The sequence below is a fragment of the Lytechinus variegatus genome, chromosome 6 (genome assembly GCF_018143015.1).
Source record: "Lytechinus variegatus isolate NC3 chromosome 6, Lvar_3.0, whole genome shotgun sequence".
Taxonomy (NCBI): domain Eukaryota; kingdom Metazoa; phylum Echinodermata; class Echinoidea; order Temnopleuroida; family Toxopneustidae; genus Lytechinus; species Lytechinus variegatus.
This window is the reverse complement of record NC_054745.1, coordinates 5,996,017-6,017,441: the sequence shown is the minus strand read 5'-3', so window position 1 is coordinate 6,017,441 and position 21,425 is coordinate 5,996,017. Positions and strand designations below refer to the sequence as shown.

General features: G+C 37.2%; 1 protein-coding gene across 1 annotated transcript; it reads left to right on the top strand.

Annotated features, from left to right (window-relative positions):
• The first annotated feature begins 3,600 nt into the window (after positions 1-3,600).
• Positions 3,601-6,776, top strand: LOC121416757. Its single transcript, XM_041610213.1, has 4 exons — positions 3,601-3,823; positions 4,824-4,913; positions 5,848-6,003; positions 6,374-6,776. The coding sequence occupies exons 1-4, from the start codon at positions 3,601-3,603 to the stop codon at positions 6,655-6,657; spliced, it is 753 nt and encodes a 250-aa protein (XP_041466147.1). The 3' UTR covers positions 6,658-6,776.
• The last annotated feature ends 14,649 nt before the right edge of the window (positions 6,777-21,425 follow it).

The window sequence follows — 21,425 nt, the reverse complement described above, 5'->3', positions numbered from 1 at the left end:
CTTGTCAGAATTAAATTAGAGGGTTCGTTGTATTTAGGTAAGCAAATAATTCCTTTCTGAAAGTGTTCTTTGATCTTTTTTCCTTTATATAATTTGGTATTAAAAATTTGGTATAAAATTACAAATTTTTGATCCGATGAAAGTAATTGAAAACTGGCCCTGTGTGGTTCTGCATATTGGGAGATATAGTTGATCAGCATCTTTACTCCTTGTAGCATATTTATGGTCTATAATCTGACAGTACTCAATTTGAGAGTGTGGTAACATACCATGCAATAAATCATAGACGAATGTTGAAATAGAGAGGAAGTGAATTTTATATACATTCAAAATATTCAATGCTTTGAACAGGGGATCAGAGTGGGCACCTCTTGGGCTAAAGGTTATAGCTCTCATTGCCATTTTTTGGGCCAGGAAAATACAATTTAAATTGGTCTTATAGGTGCTCCCCCACACCTCGATGCCATATGACAGGTGTGGTTGTATAAGTGCCTTATATAACAATAACAAAATACTTCTTGGAACAAAGTGCCTGAGTCTGAACAAGATACCTACTTTTGAGGGGCTTATTCTGTTTACAATTTTTATATGCGCGTCCCACGTGAGGTGCTTATCAATTTGCAGTCCAACAAAAGATACATCATTCACCTCAAAAAGTGTGGTCCCTGCTATATCAAGGGTACCTGTTACATTTACTAATCGCCTTTTGCTCTTAATTATCATATAATTAGATTTACTAAGATTGATTGTAACTTTGTTGGAATAGCACCATTGTTGCACCTTATTCAACTCCACATTTACTTCATTCATATTGATATCAGTCTCTCCAGCCTCAAAGGTGTGGAAAAAAAATTGAGTCATCTGCGAATAACCTGAAGTTAAAAAAGGATGTTGAGTTTGGCAAATCATTTATATATATAAGAAAGAGAGTTGGACCAAGAACAGATCCCTGTGGAACACCACAATAAATTTTCACGTGCGGAGACATGATGTCTTTGTATTTAACAAACTGAGACCTGTTGCTCAAATAATCCAAAAACCATTGGAGCGCAATTCCGCGTATTCCATAATGAGATATTTTTTTTAATAAGAATATCATGGTTGATGGTGTCAAATGGCTTTTGGAAATCAATAAAAACTCCTAACGTTATTTTCCCTCCATCTAATGATTTCAGGAGGGCATTACATAAATTGACAACTGATAATTTTGTATTATATTTCTTCGTGAAGCCATATTGGTGTTTTTGCAGTACATTGTTACCTTCTAGAAATCTCATCAACCTATCATTAACGATTTTCTCAAATATTTTTGCCAATATAGGTAATACAGAAATGGGTCTATAGTTTCCTGGAATCTTTTTTATGAATCGGTGTTACTTAGCAATTTTTAATGCACTTGGGAATTTACCTTCTTGGAGAGATAAATTTAAAACATAACATAACGGAGCACCGATAATTCCCCTTTTAACTCTAATTAACCGACTTGGTATATCATCTACCCCACATGCCTTTTTCACATCTATGGCTAGGAGGTGTTTCTCAATTTCAGCTTTCGTCACTGGCGTCCAAAAGAAAGATTTACATAATTTAGGTCCTAAATATGCCGTACAGTCAGTACCACTTAGAGGTATTTTGTTTCTCAGACTTCATGGACTTGGCCCTATACCAGTAAAAAAATTATGTGGTGTCAAATGGCTTTTGGAAATCAATAAAAACTCCTAACGTTATTTTCCCTCCATCTAATGATTTCAGGAGGGCATTACATAAATTGACAACTGATAATTTTGTATTATATTTCTTCGTGAAGCCATATTGGTGTTTTTGCAGTACATTGTTACCTTCTAGAAATCTCATCAACCTATCATTAACGATTTTCTCAAATATTTTTGCCAATATAGGTAATACAGAAATGGGTCTATAGTTTCCTGGAATCTTTTTTATGAATCGGTGTTACTTAGCAATTTTTAATGCACTTGGGAATTTACCTTCTTGGAGAGATAAATTTAAAACATAACATAACGGAGCACCGATAATTCCCCTTTTAACTCTAATTAACCGACTTGGTATATCATCTACCCCACATGCCTTTTTCACATCTATGGCTAGGAGGTGTTTCTCAATTTCAGCTTTCGTCACTGGCGTCCAAAAGAAAGATTTACATAATTTAGGTCCTAAATATGCCGTACAGTCAGTACCACTTAGAGGTATTTTGTTTCTCAGACTTCATGGACTTGGCCCTATACCAGTAAAAAAATTATTATATTCAGAAGCAATTCCATAGTCATCTACTATCATTCTGTTCATACCGTTGTCATTAACCAGTAATTTATCTACATTGGTACTTTTTGCAGACTTATTTCGACCACACAATAACTCATTGTGCCCATTCTTTTTACATTGACTTATATCGTTCATCACAACTTCTTTCTCTTGTCATATATGCTGATGATACAAACATATATTGTAATAGAACTCTTAATTGTGTAATATTGCGAACACTGAATTATCAAATGTTTGTCAGTGGTTTAGTGCAAATAAAGCTTACATTCAACTGTAAAAGATGTAATTATATCTTAAGTTGAAACTCCTCTAGGCATATTAACTTTGACCATTAACGGGTTAAACTGAATAAAACATTAGTCCCTGAATTGAAACAACAAAGTGTGTGGGAGTTATCGCTAATAGTAGATTAAGCTGGAACTATCATATAAACGAAATTGAAACTATCATAATCTATATCTATCTATCTATCTATCTATATCGTTTGATTTTTTTTTTCTTCCAAGAAGTGTATTATTAAATAGTTAGGGCAAACACGTACCCAAATCCACGTCAAAAATATGTTTTCTTCAAATTAAAATCATGCGTATCATTACTGCTGCTAACAATGTGCCGTTTATACACGTTGATTTTGTTGTTATATTCACATGAGCTGCTGAAAGTCCAAGAAATCAGCAAACTTCAAAAATATACATTCTCAAACTTTTTTTCTAAATTTGGTGAGCTTTGTGTACCTATTTCAAATGTCCATACCATTGGTACTCGCTCTACAAACAAAATGTATGTATAACAATACAGAAATATTATCTTTTATCATAATATTCGGAATATAAGACGTTAAATATGGAATGATCTTTCTGAAATATAAGAAAGTCACTGTCCACATCTGCTCAGGCTTTAAACACAATACAAAAATATGATATCTGCCTACAATTGACTAACCCTATATGGTTTTCATAATCATGTCTGTTAAGTAACAATTTTTAGACATGATCCAATAATAACTATTCGCATCGTAACCATGGTTACATGCTTGTGCTATTTCAATTATGTTTATATATCTTGTATCATGCCTTCATATCCCTTATTTTTCTGCCTAGTCGCCTCTCCAGCTCTTTTCCCCTTTTCTATTCCTTTCCCTTCACTCCCAAAACAAATCAGTCAACGTGACTAGTTAATTGGGTCAGCTGGGTGCAACTGCTATTCTAGTCACATTTGACTATTTTCCAGTCATATCTTACTAGAACCGAGTTATTTCTGACTGGAATATGCGCCAGAAATGTGACTTGACCTATCAGTCTCACTCAACTGACCATCAATATGTGCATAGAACCCTGTTGTCCTTACCATCTTATTTTGAAAGGTGTCCAAAGTATCTCGAATTCTTTGAGGATCGTGTGCGGAAAGGAGAGAGAAGACGACGAATGGCACCCAAGGCTGACGCATACTCTACAAGAGCTCAAACCATCTCAACTTTCAAACCTTGGTATCGCCTTGCCTTACGTTTCAACTGCAATGCGAATGACAACATGTGTAACACCAGGTATCGTAAAGCAAGGGGGGGGGGGTTGGATTGACCGTGGCGTTCTCGTGATCTGTCTTGCTTTTGGCTCAGTCTCAGTACAGTCCTGAGTACAGAATGTTGTTTGGGGTTGGACCCCCCCCCGCCCCCACCATAATCGTTATGACTTATATAAAGAAATAGAAGGTGTGATATGATATTATTTTCCTTAGTATATAAATTAATATTTGATATTCATTTTTTTATGCTTCGCTCGCTTGCATTAAAAAAAAGAAATTTATCCCCATACGCCATGTCTGCTCCATCCACATGTTTGGCTTATTACTCTTCTATTTAAGAGATCAAGTTTCTTGAAACATATCACATTATTTACAATATTATTGTCTATATCCCTTACAATTCAAATAGTTGATTTAAAAATGGATTAGATGACTTAAGGCCATTTCGGTGAAATTAAGTGTTTTATGTCATACATGATATAGCCAGACATACCAATTGTGTCCTTAATGTGAATGATAATTCAACTGAAAATAAAATCTCCCGGTATTTGTGTTTTCAATGTATACATATTTTCAAACACATTGTAGTAATAATAAAATTGACATAATAGTCTGTATATAGTACAGACAGACATAATAGAATGTATATAACTACATATCACAAATTTCAGGCCACAGTGTACATTTATGCAAATTCAATTTCCAGTATTATTCACAAAACTATCGGGGGGGGGGTGACAAAAAAGCAAATTATGAATGATCAAAATCGTATATAATTATTGCTGCAAGAATCCCACTTTTCTATTAATATCCCTTGGAACTTACTTGAAGAAAAAAAATGAATTCTAAGTATTTTATGAATCAGTTTTGTATTTCAATTACCACAAATTTATTTCAGTTATATTTTGTTTCATTAATTATCTTTATTTTTTAAGACACCTTGCATAATCATTCAGTAGTCTTCAGTCGAAACAAATACGTATTATAATGAAACCCCTCGCCTGTCTTTCGTTTGTATCTAGACCCATGCCTAAATGGAGGGACCCGCATCGTAGAGGGCGGTGTTTATCGATGCCTGTGTGCAGGGGATCATGTTGGACAATACTGCCAATGTAAGAACTATTAAATCTATGGGTAATCATATAAGGTCTTTGATAATGCCGAATAGGGTGGGAAAAGCGTCATTTTATGACAATGATAAAAAAAATATGATTGAACCTATCGGTTTTTCAGGACGTATTGTTTTTATCAGTCAATAGGACATTTTAGCTATCACTTCGCAGCCTTTTTCGAAAATAGTTGACTCAAAACAGTGTCTTCCTGGACTCCGTCGTCCTGTAACAACGACACATTTGCAATTTTTCGTCCCGTCTAAATATAAAGACGACGTGACTTTTAGATGACTTCTAAGCTGTCCACTGTGATTCGATGGGCATTTCAAAGGAGTTGTTGTGCTGCCGAAAGCGTCTGCTAAAATACGCTGAGCCGCAGAACGCCTAACTGCGTCATCAATGCGTGCAGGCTGTGATGTCCGTGCGTGCAAAGACATGCAAGGCCGCGGGTTTTGATTTTCGTCTTAGGGAGTTTCCGTTTCTTCGATGCAGAACAAAATCAAGAATACAGCAAAGTGTATTGAAAATATCCTACAAATGGAAATTGCATCTGAGATGTCTTTTTCTTAATTTGATGAACGATAACATTAGTTTCGCAGCTAATAAAACATTGAAAATCTGTCTTTTCTTCAGAGTACATAACGAAACTGCCGTTTTAAATCAACAGTTTCTGACAAAGGCTTCTTATTTGGCTTTTGTCACAAAGGGCCATTGACGATGCATTTTCAAGGTTTTTGAAAGTGTTCTGAATTGCAGTACAACATTTCCTATCGGCGCGATCACGTTGCATTGTATGATGTGTATTTGATAGATTTTGACGTTTGAGTGGTGCCTTAATCTTTGTTAGGTTCTCTTGGAAAATCATCCATTAATATATCGCGTGGTTAAATAAGTGTTTTATTCCCTCTTTCTTTCTCTCTCTGTTGTTTTCCAGCTTGCCGAGTAAACTGGAACATGCATCGTCCAATAGGCAAGCTATTCTACGACGCGTTCCGCCCCCTTGGTGGAAAAACAAGACTGTCATTCAAAATCCGAGGAATTAACTCATTTATATCAATCAAACTCGAAAGTGACTGGTATGCCATTTTTGGTAAGTGATACAGCAAAGGAAAAGCATATTATCGTAATAGTACTGTTTCTACTAATAGAAGTCGTAATTTTGATAGTGATGATAATTATAACAATAATAACGGAATCATGACGTCATTAATTGCAATACGTAATAATTTTTTTTATACGTTACGACATCAAGACGTTATCAACTTCAATACGTACCGATCTGCTTGCTACGTCATTAAATCCTGACGTCAGTACACGCATTCATGAACAAGTTGGCTTTCCATAAGAAAAGGGGCCATTTTATAAAACTTGTTATGATAACAAATCAGCATTTAAAATTAAAAGCTACTAAAATCTTCCAGTCTGATAGTAAATTTTGTTGACTATTTTCCAAACTGCAGGAATATGCAATGGCTCTGCCATTCGATACGCTACCATACATATGATGAAAGACCTCGTGTGGAGCCAAAACAAAAGGTCTGATCCTCTCTCGTTTCGGTGCGGCACATCAAGATTCGAATCGTATTGGATTGAAAAGACCGATAGCCACTTTCAGCTGGGACTTGGTGGGAACTCGACTCCGGTTGTGGAAATGCCATGGAGCAGACAAGAGGTCATTGCCAAAATCGGCTTGAGTATCAACCGTGATACAGAGTGGAGGGTAGACCATCCTTGCATTCGTTAGCAAAGATTGGGAGAGGCTTATTCAGATAATCTGAACCGGCGAACATCACCCGTACCATCATCATCATTATCATCATCATCATCGTCGTCGTCGTCATCAACATCCTCATGTAATCACCACCACCATCACCATCATTATAATCATTATCATCATCACCATCTTCATCATCACCATTATCACCACCATCGGGAAACACAGCTACACAGCTATACATTTACCCGTTGATGGCCGTTATGTATTAGCATGGAACAAAAATAATCATCACCATCACGATCACCAACGAGAACATCATCATCATCATCACCATCATCATCACCATCGTCATTATTATGACCGGAAACACACCCGTTGTTGATGTCCGTGATGTATTAGCAAGTAACATATATTTTTAACGATTGGTAGAAAGAAAGACAGAAAGAAATATAGAAAAGAGAAAACGAAAGAGAAAAGAAAGTAAGATTTATTATTTAATTTTGTGAGGGGGGGGGGGCTTTGGTACATACCGAGTATGGCTATTATGTTACGGATCCTTTCCGGGTGTTTCATAAAGCTATTTGTTAAATTAAGACTTAGTTCCAACTGTCATGATTTGCGCCCCGATTTAAACGGCTTACGTCATCGTGGAGTAATTGTAGTCAGTCGTGGCAATCGAATTCATCGTAGACAAAACGTGAATGGTTCGCATACCATTCGAGACAAAGCAGGAACCAGTTATTATATACACAACAAAAAGGTAAGTCCCCCCTAAATCAAATTGCTGTAACTTTTGAACCGAATTATTTTGAGATATGATATTTCGTAGGTATTTTTCTACACTCATTACGCAACTCCCGGGGAAATATGAGATTGATCAATTGAGTCATGCATGAGTATTCAAAGATTGAATGAAAAATAACCATTTTTGAAAGTCACAAGAGTCGTGTTTCAGATTGTGCAAATACAATGTTGGACAAAATTTGTTTTTAGGTGAATTTTAAGGTGTTATACTGGTTTACTATCCATCATTTAGCCACTCCAAACACAATTTTCCTATCGTATGTTCATGATTGAGTGAGCACATTGTATTGCAGGGGCCGCGGAAGCGGGGGAGGGGGTTCAGCCCCCTCCCAACTTTTTCCAAAAAGCATGTACAAAAATGTAAAAAATTACCATACGATTGTGATTTTTTGCATGGTCAGTCCCCACCCTCCCACTTTTGGCTCAGCCCCCCCCCCCCACTTTGAAAACTGTTCCGCGGCCCCTGTATTGTGACGTATCATCATAGGGGGTTATGGTAGTATCCTTTACAACTTGCTAGATCATGTTAAAATTTGAAAATGTTGGTGGCTCCCCCGATTATTGGCCCCTCCTCCATTTTAAAATTCTGGGTCCACCACTAATTTGCCCATGAATTAAACTGATCATGAGAAATTGTTACAAAAAGAATACATTTATGCCGTATAAAGAGTATTCATTCCTAAGTTTCCGAATGTGCTCGCTCAACCATGAAAATGTTTTAAGTTCGGAAATTGTGTGGTGATAGAAATGATGGATGATAAAACAAAAACATTTGAAACCGAATTTGCCCTCAACATTCACTTTATTACTCTTTAAAATGAGTCTGTGACATTGAAAATACCAATTTTCCCACTTTGATGCGTGCTCACTCATCCATGAATAAACATATCGATTTCATTTTTGCACAGAATTCTGCCCTTAGGTTGATAAACATTACTGCCAAATGACATTGCTAAAGACAGCCTTGAAAAAAAAGTTCCACCATATTGAATGAGGGGTTACTTATTCTTAAACATATGCACCCATAATGTAAGAAGTCAACATTTTCACAAATACGAAATGAGGGTTTGTTTCATGGACGGTTTTTGCTACTTCTGCCAAGAGTCATTTCATGAAACTTCGCACATGGCTTCAGAGTAACACTATCCAAGAGGCGCGCACACCAAAATAACCATTCAGCACGGCACAGAATAGGGCCAAGGCTTTGAACTTTCTTCTCATTTGCATAATTTCGAATATTGTGTGCTCACTGATGCATTAAACATCGGGATTTTCATAACAATCAAATCAAATGAACTATGCAAGGAGGTTTTCAACAGATATCCATAGTTACGAATTGCTTTTTTTACAATAACGTAAAAAGGAGAGCATCACATTCCACATGTTCATTCAAGCGTAAATTTTAATTAAACGCCTTTGAATCATTGAAGCATGTTAAATGGTCGTGAACACAACGAAAAAGTTGAGAAAAGATCATTTTCAGTTACCAAAATGAAACAATACTTGCCTATGATATTGAAAATCGTATTTTTTGTTTTTATTAAATGTTCATTGAACCGTGAAACGATGAATATTGTTGAAGATACCCCGCCCCAAAATAAGTGTCATCGTATTCTTTCATTCTTACTGATATAAATGTGTAAAAAATCCAATTATTGCAATTTTGGACTTGTGTTTATTCAACCGTGAAATTTAGCCGAAAAAGTTGTATCGTACTTTAGAAAGTACCTTTTACAAGCCTTCTGACTATTTTCCATGATGAGAATATGGAATTAGTTCCAGTAAAATGGAATCAAAGTCATGATTTTTGGCTTGAGACTTTTGAAAAGTGACATTTTTGCCTTCTGACGGTTCTCACTGAAGCATGACGCAAAATAAGTCCACAACATTTATTCAGAGGATAGCTTATAAAATTACGTACACGCTCATGTAAAAACTCGCATTGGTTGGGAAATTATTGATGTTTGTTTAAGGGGGACTTACTTTGTTGTGTCTAGAAACAATTGAACGCAATACGGGAACACGGTCTTAAGGCATGGTCACACCGCCCGAGCGTTGTTGGAGCGGTCGTGGAGCGAGAGGGAAAGAGGTCGAATTTTGCTCACAAAATTGGGAACAAATCGAAAACTAAAATCGAAAAAAAAAATGAAATCGACAATGGTGAACGGTAGCGAGCGGTGATGATATTTTTCTCTCCGCTCCACGACCGCTCCAACAACGCTCGGGCGGTGTGACCAGGCCTTTATATTTTCAGTCATATTCGAAGGAATATATCGTTAGCACTAGATAGGGTCACCATGATCCTGTCTTACAAAAGGTTGCATATGATCTGATCAACCACAACTATGGAAAGCCAGGAATGTCAACATCTAAACTGCATCCTTTTATTGGAAATGCAGTCTGTTTCTCTTTGCCTGCAAGGGACACCGTGCAAATTTCCTGAAGAAAACATAAGACATCGATGGGTACAAACAGGTTTGTTAAATACCAACCAACTAAGACTTTATATCATTACATACATGGTGTGGTGCATCAAGTGAAAGCAGTGGTAGACTTATGAGGCATTGCAAAACGCAAACATCGATTGCAAACATTTTTTAGTTACTGAAATTACTTTTTTTGAATTCATTGCAATTCTCAATTTATTGCTTGGCCCCGTCTTGCAAATAATTACGACTGATCCGATCACTCACAATTATGGACAGCCAGCAACGTCAACATCTATTTTGCATGTTTGTTCAAAATATTGTCTAACTATGAGGTATATTCATGCATTCATTGTTTTCTTGAAAATTCACCGTGCTTCCTTTTGTTTACAAAGGACATTGTGCAAATTTCCTGTAGAAAAAAATGGTATGGATGGATTTCTATTATAGAGGTTCGATCGATTGGTTCAATCGTATCTCTTTTTAAGATTGGTCCCTGGCCTGCCTCTTAATTCATTTGCATTAGTTAAAAGTGATATATACTGCCTAAAATCGCAACAAAAATTTGCCATCAATTGCAAATATATATTTTTTGTTAAATGCCGCTTTAGCAATTAGAATAATGTGCAGGCTTACTTATTTTATCGTAAGTTATTGTTAAATGAATTTAATTAATAACCCAATGTCAACTGTATTACATTGTGCATATGTGAATACCTATTTTGAACGCACCTTGAAATAACGTTTGTTTGCCATCAATTTTACATGAATTGATTCTTAATTGCATTTATCGCTATAAAAACAAGAACAAGTAACAAACCCGTGTGGTAGTATTTCATAATGTTAATGCGTTTTGCAATTATTTGTATGTCACTGGTTCCTACTTGTAAACATTCTTCTGTAGTTTAAGAACTGAAAAATTGAATCGGGTTTAAATTTATCATTTAATTGCATTTTCTTGCATTACGAATGAGTTTAAAATGAATATAAATTGTAATATTAAGTTAACGTCATCGAATACCTGTTGAAATCACCAGGGTCCCGTAACATAAAAGGTCAGCGATTGATCGTACGCTTGATTTTCACGATTGATTGTATATTATAGTCAATGGAATCAATCGTAGAAAAATGTTCTACGATCAATGCTAAGTTTTGTGTTACGGGCCCCTTGAGTGTCTTGGTCGGAGGAAAGTACGAGCATGGACCTACATGTATTATTATTATGTGTGATAGGTCCATGGTACGAGTAACTCTGTCCAGACGGGCACCTCTCCGACCTTCCTTCCACCAAACAGCCTTAAGGCCACTGCACGACCCAACTGGTCTACGACAGGCTTGCGACTGAGTGAGGGGAGACGTGACGTCACAACTCTTGTCAGCTTGAGAGTCGCAGACCGGTCAGAGACAAGTCGCAAGGAAAATCGCAAGGATTTGACATGTCGAATCCTTATGATTGGATCGCATGTTCAATCCAGCTTCCAGCCAATCAGACAGCAGAGTTTCACGACGAGTATATGATAAACAACGCGCAAACGCAGTAGTAAGCGCACTTTCTCAGTTGCTATGTCAAAAGGCAAAAAGCGCATGCGTGAGTCGCAGATCGGATCGCAAGGTGTGTGGTGTCGAGGCTTATGGCTAACTAGACAGCTGGCAGCGTCTGTTTCGAGGAGTTTTTTAAACATTTTTTTTTCCAATTTCTCCTCGTACACAGACGGCTCGCTATCGAGCAGCCACCATTAGGGGACTTGCAATGCAAAATCCCCCCGTCGGGGCTCTTCAAATTTTGTCTTAAATTAATAAAATTTTTGAAAATTAACGCGACCAAAATGCAAATTTATATTCCCTCTTGGCATTAATTGCAAATAACGGAGAAATTGAAGTTAAAAGAAACAAAAATAGTGACTTACCTCGGCTGTCGCGCAAATTCACTTCCCCGTTTTATCCGATCTTAAGTACATGATCATATGGCCATTGAGTCCCCTGTACAGATCGCGCTAGAACTTCGGTCTCTATATTTGGTGAGTGAAGTCAACGGAGTTCAGCTGAACAACCAACAAAACAGAGACTGAAGCTTTTGGTCTAATGGCTACCTTGCGATTCATACCCCTCACTCAGTCGCAAGCCAGTCGGGTCGTAAGGTGTGCGGTGGCCTTTAGACACTTGAATGATATTGAACTATTTATTGATAGACATGGAATGTATACACGTTATGCTGATTCATTCAATGCTGTATTACCTAAAGCCCCTTTCACAATTGACGTACGACCTGTTTACGACCGCCTGCAACAGTTCTTTCTTGTCGTTGCACGATCGATCTCTTGGTGTCTTGCGAGCACTCGCAGTCGTTGTAGACGATCGCACGAGCTCGAGGTGGTCGGAGGTGGTCGTGACTGGTCGCATCTGAACTTTGAACATGTTCAAAATCCAAACGCGATTAAATACGACTGATTCACTCGCATCAGGTCGTACCATCGGTCGGGCTATCATCGTGTGAGTGTTGTTCAACGTTATACGACTTGGTGCGAGAGGTGGCACAACTAATTAGTCGCATTTAGAGAACTGGAGGTTGTACAACACTTGAACATGTGCTAGAGACCTAACGAGATCAGTCTTGCGACTGGGTGCTATTATATTAGACTGTTGCAAGACCGATCGAAATTAAGGCTTACAACATTCCACTACCGTTGCATTCGCATTTATGCGACCGTTCAGCCCCTTTCACAATTGACGTCCGACCAGTTTATGACCGCCTGCAACAGTTTTTCTTGTTGTTGCACGATCGATCTCTTGGTGTCTTGCAAGAACTCGCATTCGTTGTAAACGGTCGCACGAACTCGAGGTGGTCGTGACTGGTCACAACTGAACTTTGAACATGTTCAAAATCCGAACGCAATCAAATACGATCGATTCACTCGCATCAGGCCGTATCCTGGGTCGTACCATCGGTCGGGCGATCATCGTGCGGATGTTGTTGAACGTTGTACGACTTGATGCGATAGGTGGCACCACTAAGTAGTCGCATTTACTCGATTGGAGGTCGCACATCACTTGCACATGTGCTAGCGACCTACATGTACAGAGACCTGTCTTGCGACTGGGTGCGATAATAATATGGGGCGTAAGACTGTTGCAAGACCGATCGCAATGGATTACAACATTGCACTACCGTTTCATTCGCATTTATGCCACCGTTCCACTCGCAATCCCTCGTGCAAAACTCGCATGTAATCGCACGAGCACAATAAGAGCACATGCGATTTACTCGTGCAACGGGGTTTACTAGTTGTTTCTGTTGTACGACAGCTGTTGCAACTTCAAAAGCATCTGTGCGATCTTATGAGATGACTAGCGATTGATGCCTGTTGCAGCCTGTCGCACGACCAAAAGGTCGCAAATGGTCGTACGTCAATTGTGAAAGGGGGCTTAAGCCAAATATTGAAAGTTTCAAGCAATCATTTAAATATAGTGCAGTAAAGACATGGAACTCCTTGCCAAATAGACTCCAGAATATTTCAAACCTCCTACATTTCAAGAGGTGGTCGTACAGAAACAAGTAGTTTTGAATTGGCAGTAGACTGATTTTTTCATCCATAATTTTTTATTGTGTAGTTAATTATGTTTTATGTAGTTGCACCCCCCTCTCTCTCTCTACTTCTGCCGTATACTTAACCACACTCTCTCTATCTTCCATCTCTCTAACTTCCTGCTTTTTCTATTTTTGTGCATCTTTTATTGTAAATTAAGTATACCCGCTATTTTAACTTTAATTAAATTTGTATACATTTTGATTGTTATTTGAAATTTTCAATGTAACAGGATCGAGTTGAAAAACGTTGTATTTTATCTGAACATGTCATCCTGTATAAAGATGTTTTAATAAATAAATGAATAAACAATGTACGCTTTAGCGGCAGCGATGTCGCCATTTTCTTGGAGAACCCGAAGAGTGATTCGTATTTGAAACAGAGAATTGAAAATATTTCATTTCATTTCATTTATTTGTTTATTCATGACCATTAAAATACATTGAGCATACAAACAAAACATCAAAAATACATAAAAAAAAACAAGGAAACAAAGACACATAGCAAGATGCAAGTAAGATTTTTAAAAAGGGCTAAGATTGTATAAGGATAATTACAGTACATGTATATAAAAAATGAACATTAAATGGCAAGCTGCAAAAGAACAAAGCAAATGTTCTGTCGAGGCAGTCCCTATAGACAGTAAAATAAAAAATTCAAGGCTTGTACTGATAAAATAAACTTATAATAATTAGGAAATATGATTTGATGAATTAAATTGAGATGTTTGATGGTTGAAAAAAACGTTTTTCAACTTGGATTTGAAGGAATTTAAATTTGAGATCTGTTTGATGTTACGGGGAAGAGAATTCCAAATGCAAGGTCCTTTGAATTTAAAAGAAAAGGAAGGTGCTGCTGCATTTTTACATTCTTCAACATAATAATTTTCAGGATTTCTAGTGTTATAACTGTGCATCGATATCTTACTTTTGATCATTGAGGCAAGATTATATGGCACTTTATTTTGTTTATGTTTGAAAATCATTAATGCTACACAATATTGATTCAATTGATATACATTTAGGAAATTATTTTTTTTTAAAGTGGTTTTGAGGGAGCATTAAAATCAGACATGCAACATATTCTAACAATCTTCTTTTGCAATTTGAACAATCCAATCAGCCTGGTGGGACATGTGTTCGCCCAGACAGTGTTACAATACATTAGATAAGGCAAAATCATTGAGTTGTACAGTAAAATCAAAATATACTGTGGCAAGAAATGGCGCAGTTTGCTGATGACACCAATATTCCTTGATATTCTATTAGATATGACTCGTATATGTTCGTTCCATGAATTTCATTTTCTCACAAAAACGTGGTAATTAACACATGACGAAATAAAACCAAAAAAAATCGTAATTTGGTGTATTACTCGGTGTATCATGTCTAAGACAATGTTAAAGATAAATTCCAGTTTTGGTAACCATCTCAAAATGACTTTTTACAGAGTCTAATATAATGACCACCCAAGTGTCTGTTTGTATGAATAAAAAATATGTGCCAAAGGATTCTGGAAGAAATTGTGTAATTGCTGAGAAATAAGCAACATAAGCGCGGATTCAGTCACTTCCGTCGGGTCTTTATTCCAGCAATAATAATACACTGTCCCACGTGTGCCTATCTGTGTTGGTGATGTTCAGTGCAAACATTATTCAGCATAGATTTCAAGATTTCACAAAGTTCAGTTTATGTAACTGTACCAGATCTAGATCCTCGATGATATACTGACAGTTAAGCCTAGTTTTACAGACGCTCTCGTGAAATCAGTGTTTCCTGCAACTACTGGAATTTCTCTTTAATGTATTTTGGAACACGTTTTCCTTTTGTAATGTATTTTATCATGATCATCGTAATTTGGTGTATTACTCGGTGTATCATGTCTAAGACAATGTTAATGTACTTTGGAACACGTTTTCCTTTTGTAATGTATTTTATCATGATCATTGCATGTTTTGTAGTTATTTTATCTTTCATATTAATGTTTTTATTGTGAGCTCACATTGTTAGATTTTGGATTTTTTGATGAGTATATTTCAATAAAGCCGAATTGCATTGGTATTTGAATGAGGAGCAAAATGTTTCTAGTCGTTGCCTTTGTGTACGTTTGAACAGAATGTTAAGAATCTTTTAGGAATATGATACATGTACATAACGAGTGAAGCGCTTCTGGCAGTTTCAAATCCATCATGCAATTCCGCATACATTCGTAATTCCGAAGGTTCGTATTTCCGAAGGTTCGGATATTCCGAAGGTTCGTATGTCCGAAGATTCGTATTTCCGAAGGTTCGTAATTCCGAAGGTTCGTGAGTCCAAAAACGAAATGAGGTTTGTAATTCCGAAGATTTGTTATTCCGAAAACGTAATGATTAACCAACGTTACTTGGTTTTCGGAATAACGAACCTTCGGAACAATGAACCTTATTCGTTTTCGGACTAACGGACCTTCGGAACATCGAACCTTATTTCCTTTTCGGATTATCGAACCTTCGGCATAACGCCACAAATGTTCGGATTAACGAACCCTTTTACGTTTTTGGATTAATGAACATCGAGGTATAGGCAATTTACGTGTTGCGGAATTACGAACATTCGGAATCAAGAACCTTCGGATTAACGAAGTGTAACCATACAATTCAATATAGCAGCAGTGCTGACTTTGAAAACTAATATAAAATGATTATTCACAAAAACATACCATCCATATAACGATGCAATAATAAATTCATTGATCCTAATGGCTTTTGACCTTGATCATGTGACCTAAGAATTATCAGTGATACTTGATTACCCGTATGTCCACGATTCATATTGCATCCATAAACCATCAAAGTTATGATGGTTTTTCAACAAATACCCAAATCATTGCGATACAAGTAAATAGCAAAGAACAAAAGTGAATAATTACAGAATAATATACATAATACACGTGCTACGTTTTATGGAACATTATACAGAGTGAGTCAGAAAAAATGTCCCACTTTTGTAAAGTTGAATTGTTTAAAATATGAATATTTAATCATTATTTTTATGGTATGTCTTGATAGAGGTATCCTTCAAGTACATTCAGGTACCATTTTCATTTGATCCCGTGTACGCATGACTGAACATCGGACAATCTTTAGAAGACTGTCAGATCTCACTTGCGCCAAGTAACTGGGTGATGAATAAAACATTGCTTTAGACAAAGACAGACAGACAGACTGGCATGCTCACACACACACACACAACACACATGGTAAAAAAACTTGTTTCATAATTTTCTCTTTTTTGATTAAGCATTGATTTTTAGCAACATCGCTGATTGTTTAAGTGGCAATTCCCGACAATCTTTCCCTTAAAACACATTCACTACCACAATCATATCATCATCATCCTCATTGTCATCATCTTGATCTTGATCTCCATCATCATCAAGTGCACATAAATCCAATATGCTGGTTATGTCTTTGTTGGTTAACAATGAACATTTACAATGGATGTCTGTGCATTTGTTGCACTTGCCTATAAAAATGCTTGCCTGATTTGGCAGCAGTCACTTGAGCCTCTATTTACAGTAGCAAAAGTACACATTCTTAACCAACAAAAGACATAACCAGCATATTGGATTTATGTGCACTTGATGATGATGATGATGAAGATCAAGATCAAGATGATGACAATGAGGATGATGGTGATGATATGATGGTGGTAGTGAATGTGTTTTAAGGGGAAAGATTGTCGGGAATTGCCACTTAAACATTCAGCGATCTTGCTAAAAATCAATGCTTAATCAGAAAAGAGAAAATTATGAAACAAGTTTTTTACCATGTGTGTTGTGAGGGTGTGTGTGTGTGTGTGTGAGCATGCCAGACTGTCTGTCTGTCTTTGTCTAAAGCAATGTTTTATTCATCACCCAGTTACTTGGCGCAAGTGAGATCTGGCAGTCTTCTAAAGATTGTCCGATGTTCAGACATGCGTGCACGGGATCAAAGGAAAATGGTACCTGAATGTACTTGGAGGATACCTCTATCAAAACATATCATGAAACTAATGATTAAATATTCATATTTTAAACAATTCAACTTTACAAAAGTGGGACATTTTTTCTGACTCTGTAGTAACACCCATGAGACAAGATGGAAATGAAACGTGGTGACCTATTAAGAAGCTTAGCTTGTGGGCCATAGGCCACCAAGGATGAGTGTGATTAAAATTTGCAACTTGGTAAACAATCAAATGCTGTGATTCAGTAGATATTTTCGAAAAAACCATGATACCAGTTTTTGACTCGTAACTCATTTTACAATGTTTTTCTTTTACAATGTACAAATATACACTGGGCGATATTTATACGCTGGACGACATAAATACGTTATATATCTTTTTTTATCTATCCTACGCCCCCTAAATGTAAATATATATATAACAAGAATAACTTGAACTTGAACTTGAGATTATGGATAAAGTCTAACTAAACGTGGTAACTGTGTGATCTGTCACGTGCAGGCGCGCCGGAACACTTTCAGTTTTTGGGGGGGGGGGGCAAAATCCCGAAGGGGGCACAATATTTTTGACAGCGTGAGATACCGAAGCGATCGAGGGGGAGAGGGTGTGGGACCCCCCCCCCCCCGGTAAGGATGATTTTGTGTAAAAATGGAGTTTAAAAGTTACGTTTCTAAGAGAATTCAAAAATAAATTTCTTGAGAATTAAACATAGAATTCACTACGAAAGACTATACTCAGAGTTTATGAGAACCTATGAAATCTACGCGCAAAACGATCGCTTAATTCGGAATGTGGTTTTCGTGTCTGATCAATTAAATTACGTAATACGCTTATATTGACTCAAAATACCAGAAATTACATTTTTCATGCAATATCCTTTCAGAAATATTTATTTATGTACATTTACATACACGGACGACATGAGAGAGCACCATTATCATAAGTTTCAAGGAGTGTATTAAGCAGAAGAAGCGTAACAACAGAAACAAAATACATTCTAATGAATGTCTTTTTAAATTCAAAATGTCATACTGTTTTGACGTGGCAGACGTCGATAAGCGCTTAAATCCCCATTCTATTTAAATCATTTCTGACCTCAGCATTGGAGAGAGTCCCTGATTATCCATGCATAGGCAAATTAACGTTTCATATTTTGTAACTGGAGGAAAAAGAAATATGACCTGCTTAATTATTGTCTAACAATTTAAAACTTTTCTGAAAATTTAAAACATTACTCGATTTATGTGTTTCCTTTTGCATGTTTTGTATGGCTGGGAAGCACTTTTGGATGACCCCTTCAAAATCTTCTTTTTTCTTTACATATTTTCTGGGGGAAATGTGACCATAACTAGGAAATGATGAATATCAAATTCCAGGAAATATTCATATGTAAATAATCATGAACTAACAAACTACGGCAGTTCATAATGTACATTATGTAACATTATTTAGAAGAAAACAATTTCATTCCAACAGCGGATGTGGTTGACGGTACACCATGTGGAGTTTTCGAAAAAAGTGGATAAAGGAAGAAGTGAAATTGATAGGAGGAAGTAGACTGTTGATAGTCGAGTATTTTTTTGTTCAAACGAGCGTAGTCCTGATAAAGACAGTAAACCAGAAAAGGTTGAAGAAGATGCTTGATTAGTTGATAGATGAGTACTCCTGCTCTGCAATCCATTCGCCGACTCAAGCTAGCATCTTCTCATTTATCCAATAAGTAACTACTCAATCCTTTATAACTCTTTAAACTTTTAGGTTTTACAGCTATTTCCAGATTCCATATGTTGCTCGAGTAACTATAGCGTTCACGCGCGTTGGTGATATCGGGTCTGGGGAGCGTTTCATGAAAGGACTTGTCGGACGTTTTATCTGACAAGTCCCATTTTATCCGACAGTTACTATAGTAACAGTGCCTCTCAGCCAATCAGAATCACGAAAAGATGTCAGATCTGACAACTTGTCAGACAAAAATGTTGATGAAACGGTCCCCCGGTCTGAGTGTTTCTGGGCGACCGCGCGTTTGTTAGCCGACACAGCCAGCATGCAAATTGGTCTCTGAAATGTATTCATTAATAGGCCCCCATTCCACAGAACGGAGACCATTGAAAAACCACTGAAAGACTTAAAATTGGTGAGGTCTTACAGCGGTTTTCAAGATCAATGAAATTTGTCATCTCTGTGGAATGGCTCAGAAAGACCCCTCAAAGAACTCTGAAAGACTGATGGATATTTCTTGTCGTACTTAGACTAGTCCTCTCGAGATCTTTCAATGGTCTTTCAGAGATATTTTATGCAATAAGTGATCTTTCTTAATTCTTTCCATGGACTTTCAATGGTCTTTCAATGATCTTTCAATAATCTCTCATGAGTCTTACAGTGATCTCCGCAAAAATCTTGAGAGACTGCCGAAAGATCAATGAAAGACTATGAAGACCTTTAAAAGTTCATCGAAAGACCGCTGAAAGACTGCTGAAAGACCACTGAAAGACAATATTCCTGTAAGACCGTTGTAAGACTGTTTTCAACCGTTTCAAAAAGTTTTGGAGCCCATGAAGACCAAGAAGACCAATGAAAGATTGGTCAGGACTCGTGTAAGACCTCAAAGACCATTGTAGGTTCATTGAGAGACCTCTGAAAGATCAACCAAATTTCATGGTCTTTCAAAGGTCTTTTAGCGGTCTTGTTCTCTGTGGAATGGGGGGCTTAAAAGGTTAAACGTTATCACACTGTAATAAGATGAAAAAGGGGCTTATCAAAGGTATGTTTCACAGAGGGACATGTTCGTCAAAAGACGCAAGGCTTACTAAGATGTGTAATTGCCCCGTCAGGGGCGAAATTTTTTCATTTTTGACAAAATAAATGACAATTCTTAGGCAGAAAAGTGCCTTCATCGTTTACTTTTGTCCTTAAATAATATAATTTTTCTACTTTTAGGGGGGCACATTTGGGGGGGCAAAATCTCGTTTTGCCCCCCCAAAATTTTCTTTGGGGGGGCAAGTGCCCCCCCTGCCCCCCCGCTTCCGGCGCCCTTGGTCACGTGGTATGATCGCAACGACATGAATAAAGTGCTAAATAAAAAGTGGTTTTAATGCATTTCAAAATTCTCTCTGCAAGAAAGAAAAGTAAACCGTCAAAGGTAAGAAATTAAGTACTGTAGTTGCTTTATTAATTTGTGAAATATTACATGTACATATCTGCACTCTAAAAAGAGGTTTACCCAATATTGGGTAAAAAAGAAACATGCATGTTAGCGAGGTAAAAAGATATATATTAAATATTGTAAATTTTACGCAATGTTGCGTTGAAGTAGCCCAATACGGGGTAAAAAAATACCAAGCAAACATTCATTTTCCCTTTCTACCCTACATTGGGTAAAAATTTACTCCATGTTTTAAGAGTGTACGTGGTTTGATTTCTCACCGTCTTCTCTCCTAAAAGGCCAATCTAATTTTACCTTAGTTTCACTCATGTTTTTGAAACATTCAAGGCGCGTGAATTTTCATCCTATTCATATTATTTGTTCGAATGGAAATACTTGTATCTTCGGTCTTCAGTGTTTGTTTCAGTTTGCATGTAGTCTTCAGGCCAAGCCACTTTTAGAAATGCGTTTTATTATGTCGCAGCCATGTTCAACTTACACCAGTTTAGACTTAAAGGCTGGTCACACCGGCTGAGCGTTGTTGGGGCGGTTGAGATCGAATTTCGCTCACAAAATTGGGGGAATAAAAAACAACCCCAAGAAAAAAAAACAAGCGAAATCGAAAAAAGCGGTCGTGGAGCGGTAGGTGAGAGGGTCGAATTTCGCTCACAAAATTTTGGGGAAAAATCGATGACAAAAAAAAACAAGCGATATCGAAAATGGCGAGCGGTGATGATTTTTTTCTCGCCGCTCCACGACCACTCCAACAACGCTCGGGCGGTGTGACCAGCCTTTAAATGCCTTTAAACGCCCAAGCGTTGTTGGAGCGGTTGTGGAGCGGTAGGGAGGGAGG

Excerpts from the sequence above, each read along its gene's own strand:
- LOC121416757 (XM_041610213.1), top strand. The coding sequence starts at position 3,601 with ATGTGCATAGAACCCTGTTGTCCTTACCATCTTATTTTGAAAGGTGTC. Across the intron at positions 4,914-5,847 it reads TGTTGGACAATACTGCCAAT|CTTGCCGAGTAAACTGGAAC; the intron begins GTAAGAACTATT and ends GTTGTTTTCCAG. Across the intron at positions 6,004-6,373 it reads TGACTGGTATGCCATTTTTG|GAATATGCAATGGCTCTGCC; the intron begins GTAAGTGATACA and ends TCCAAACTGCAG.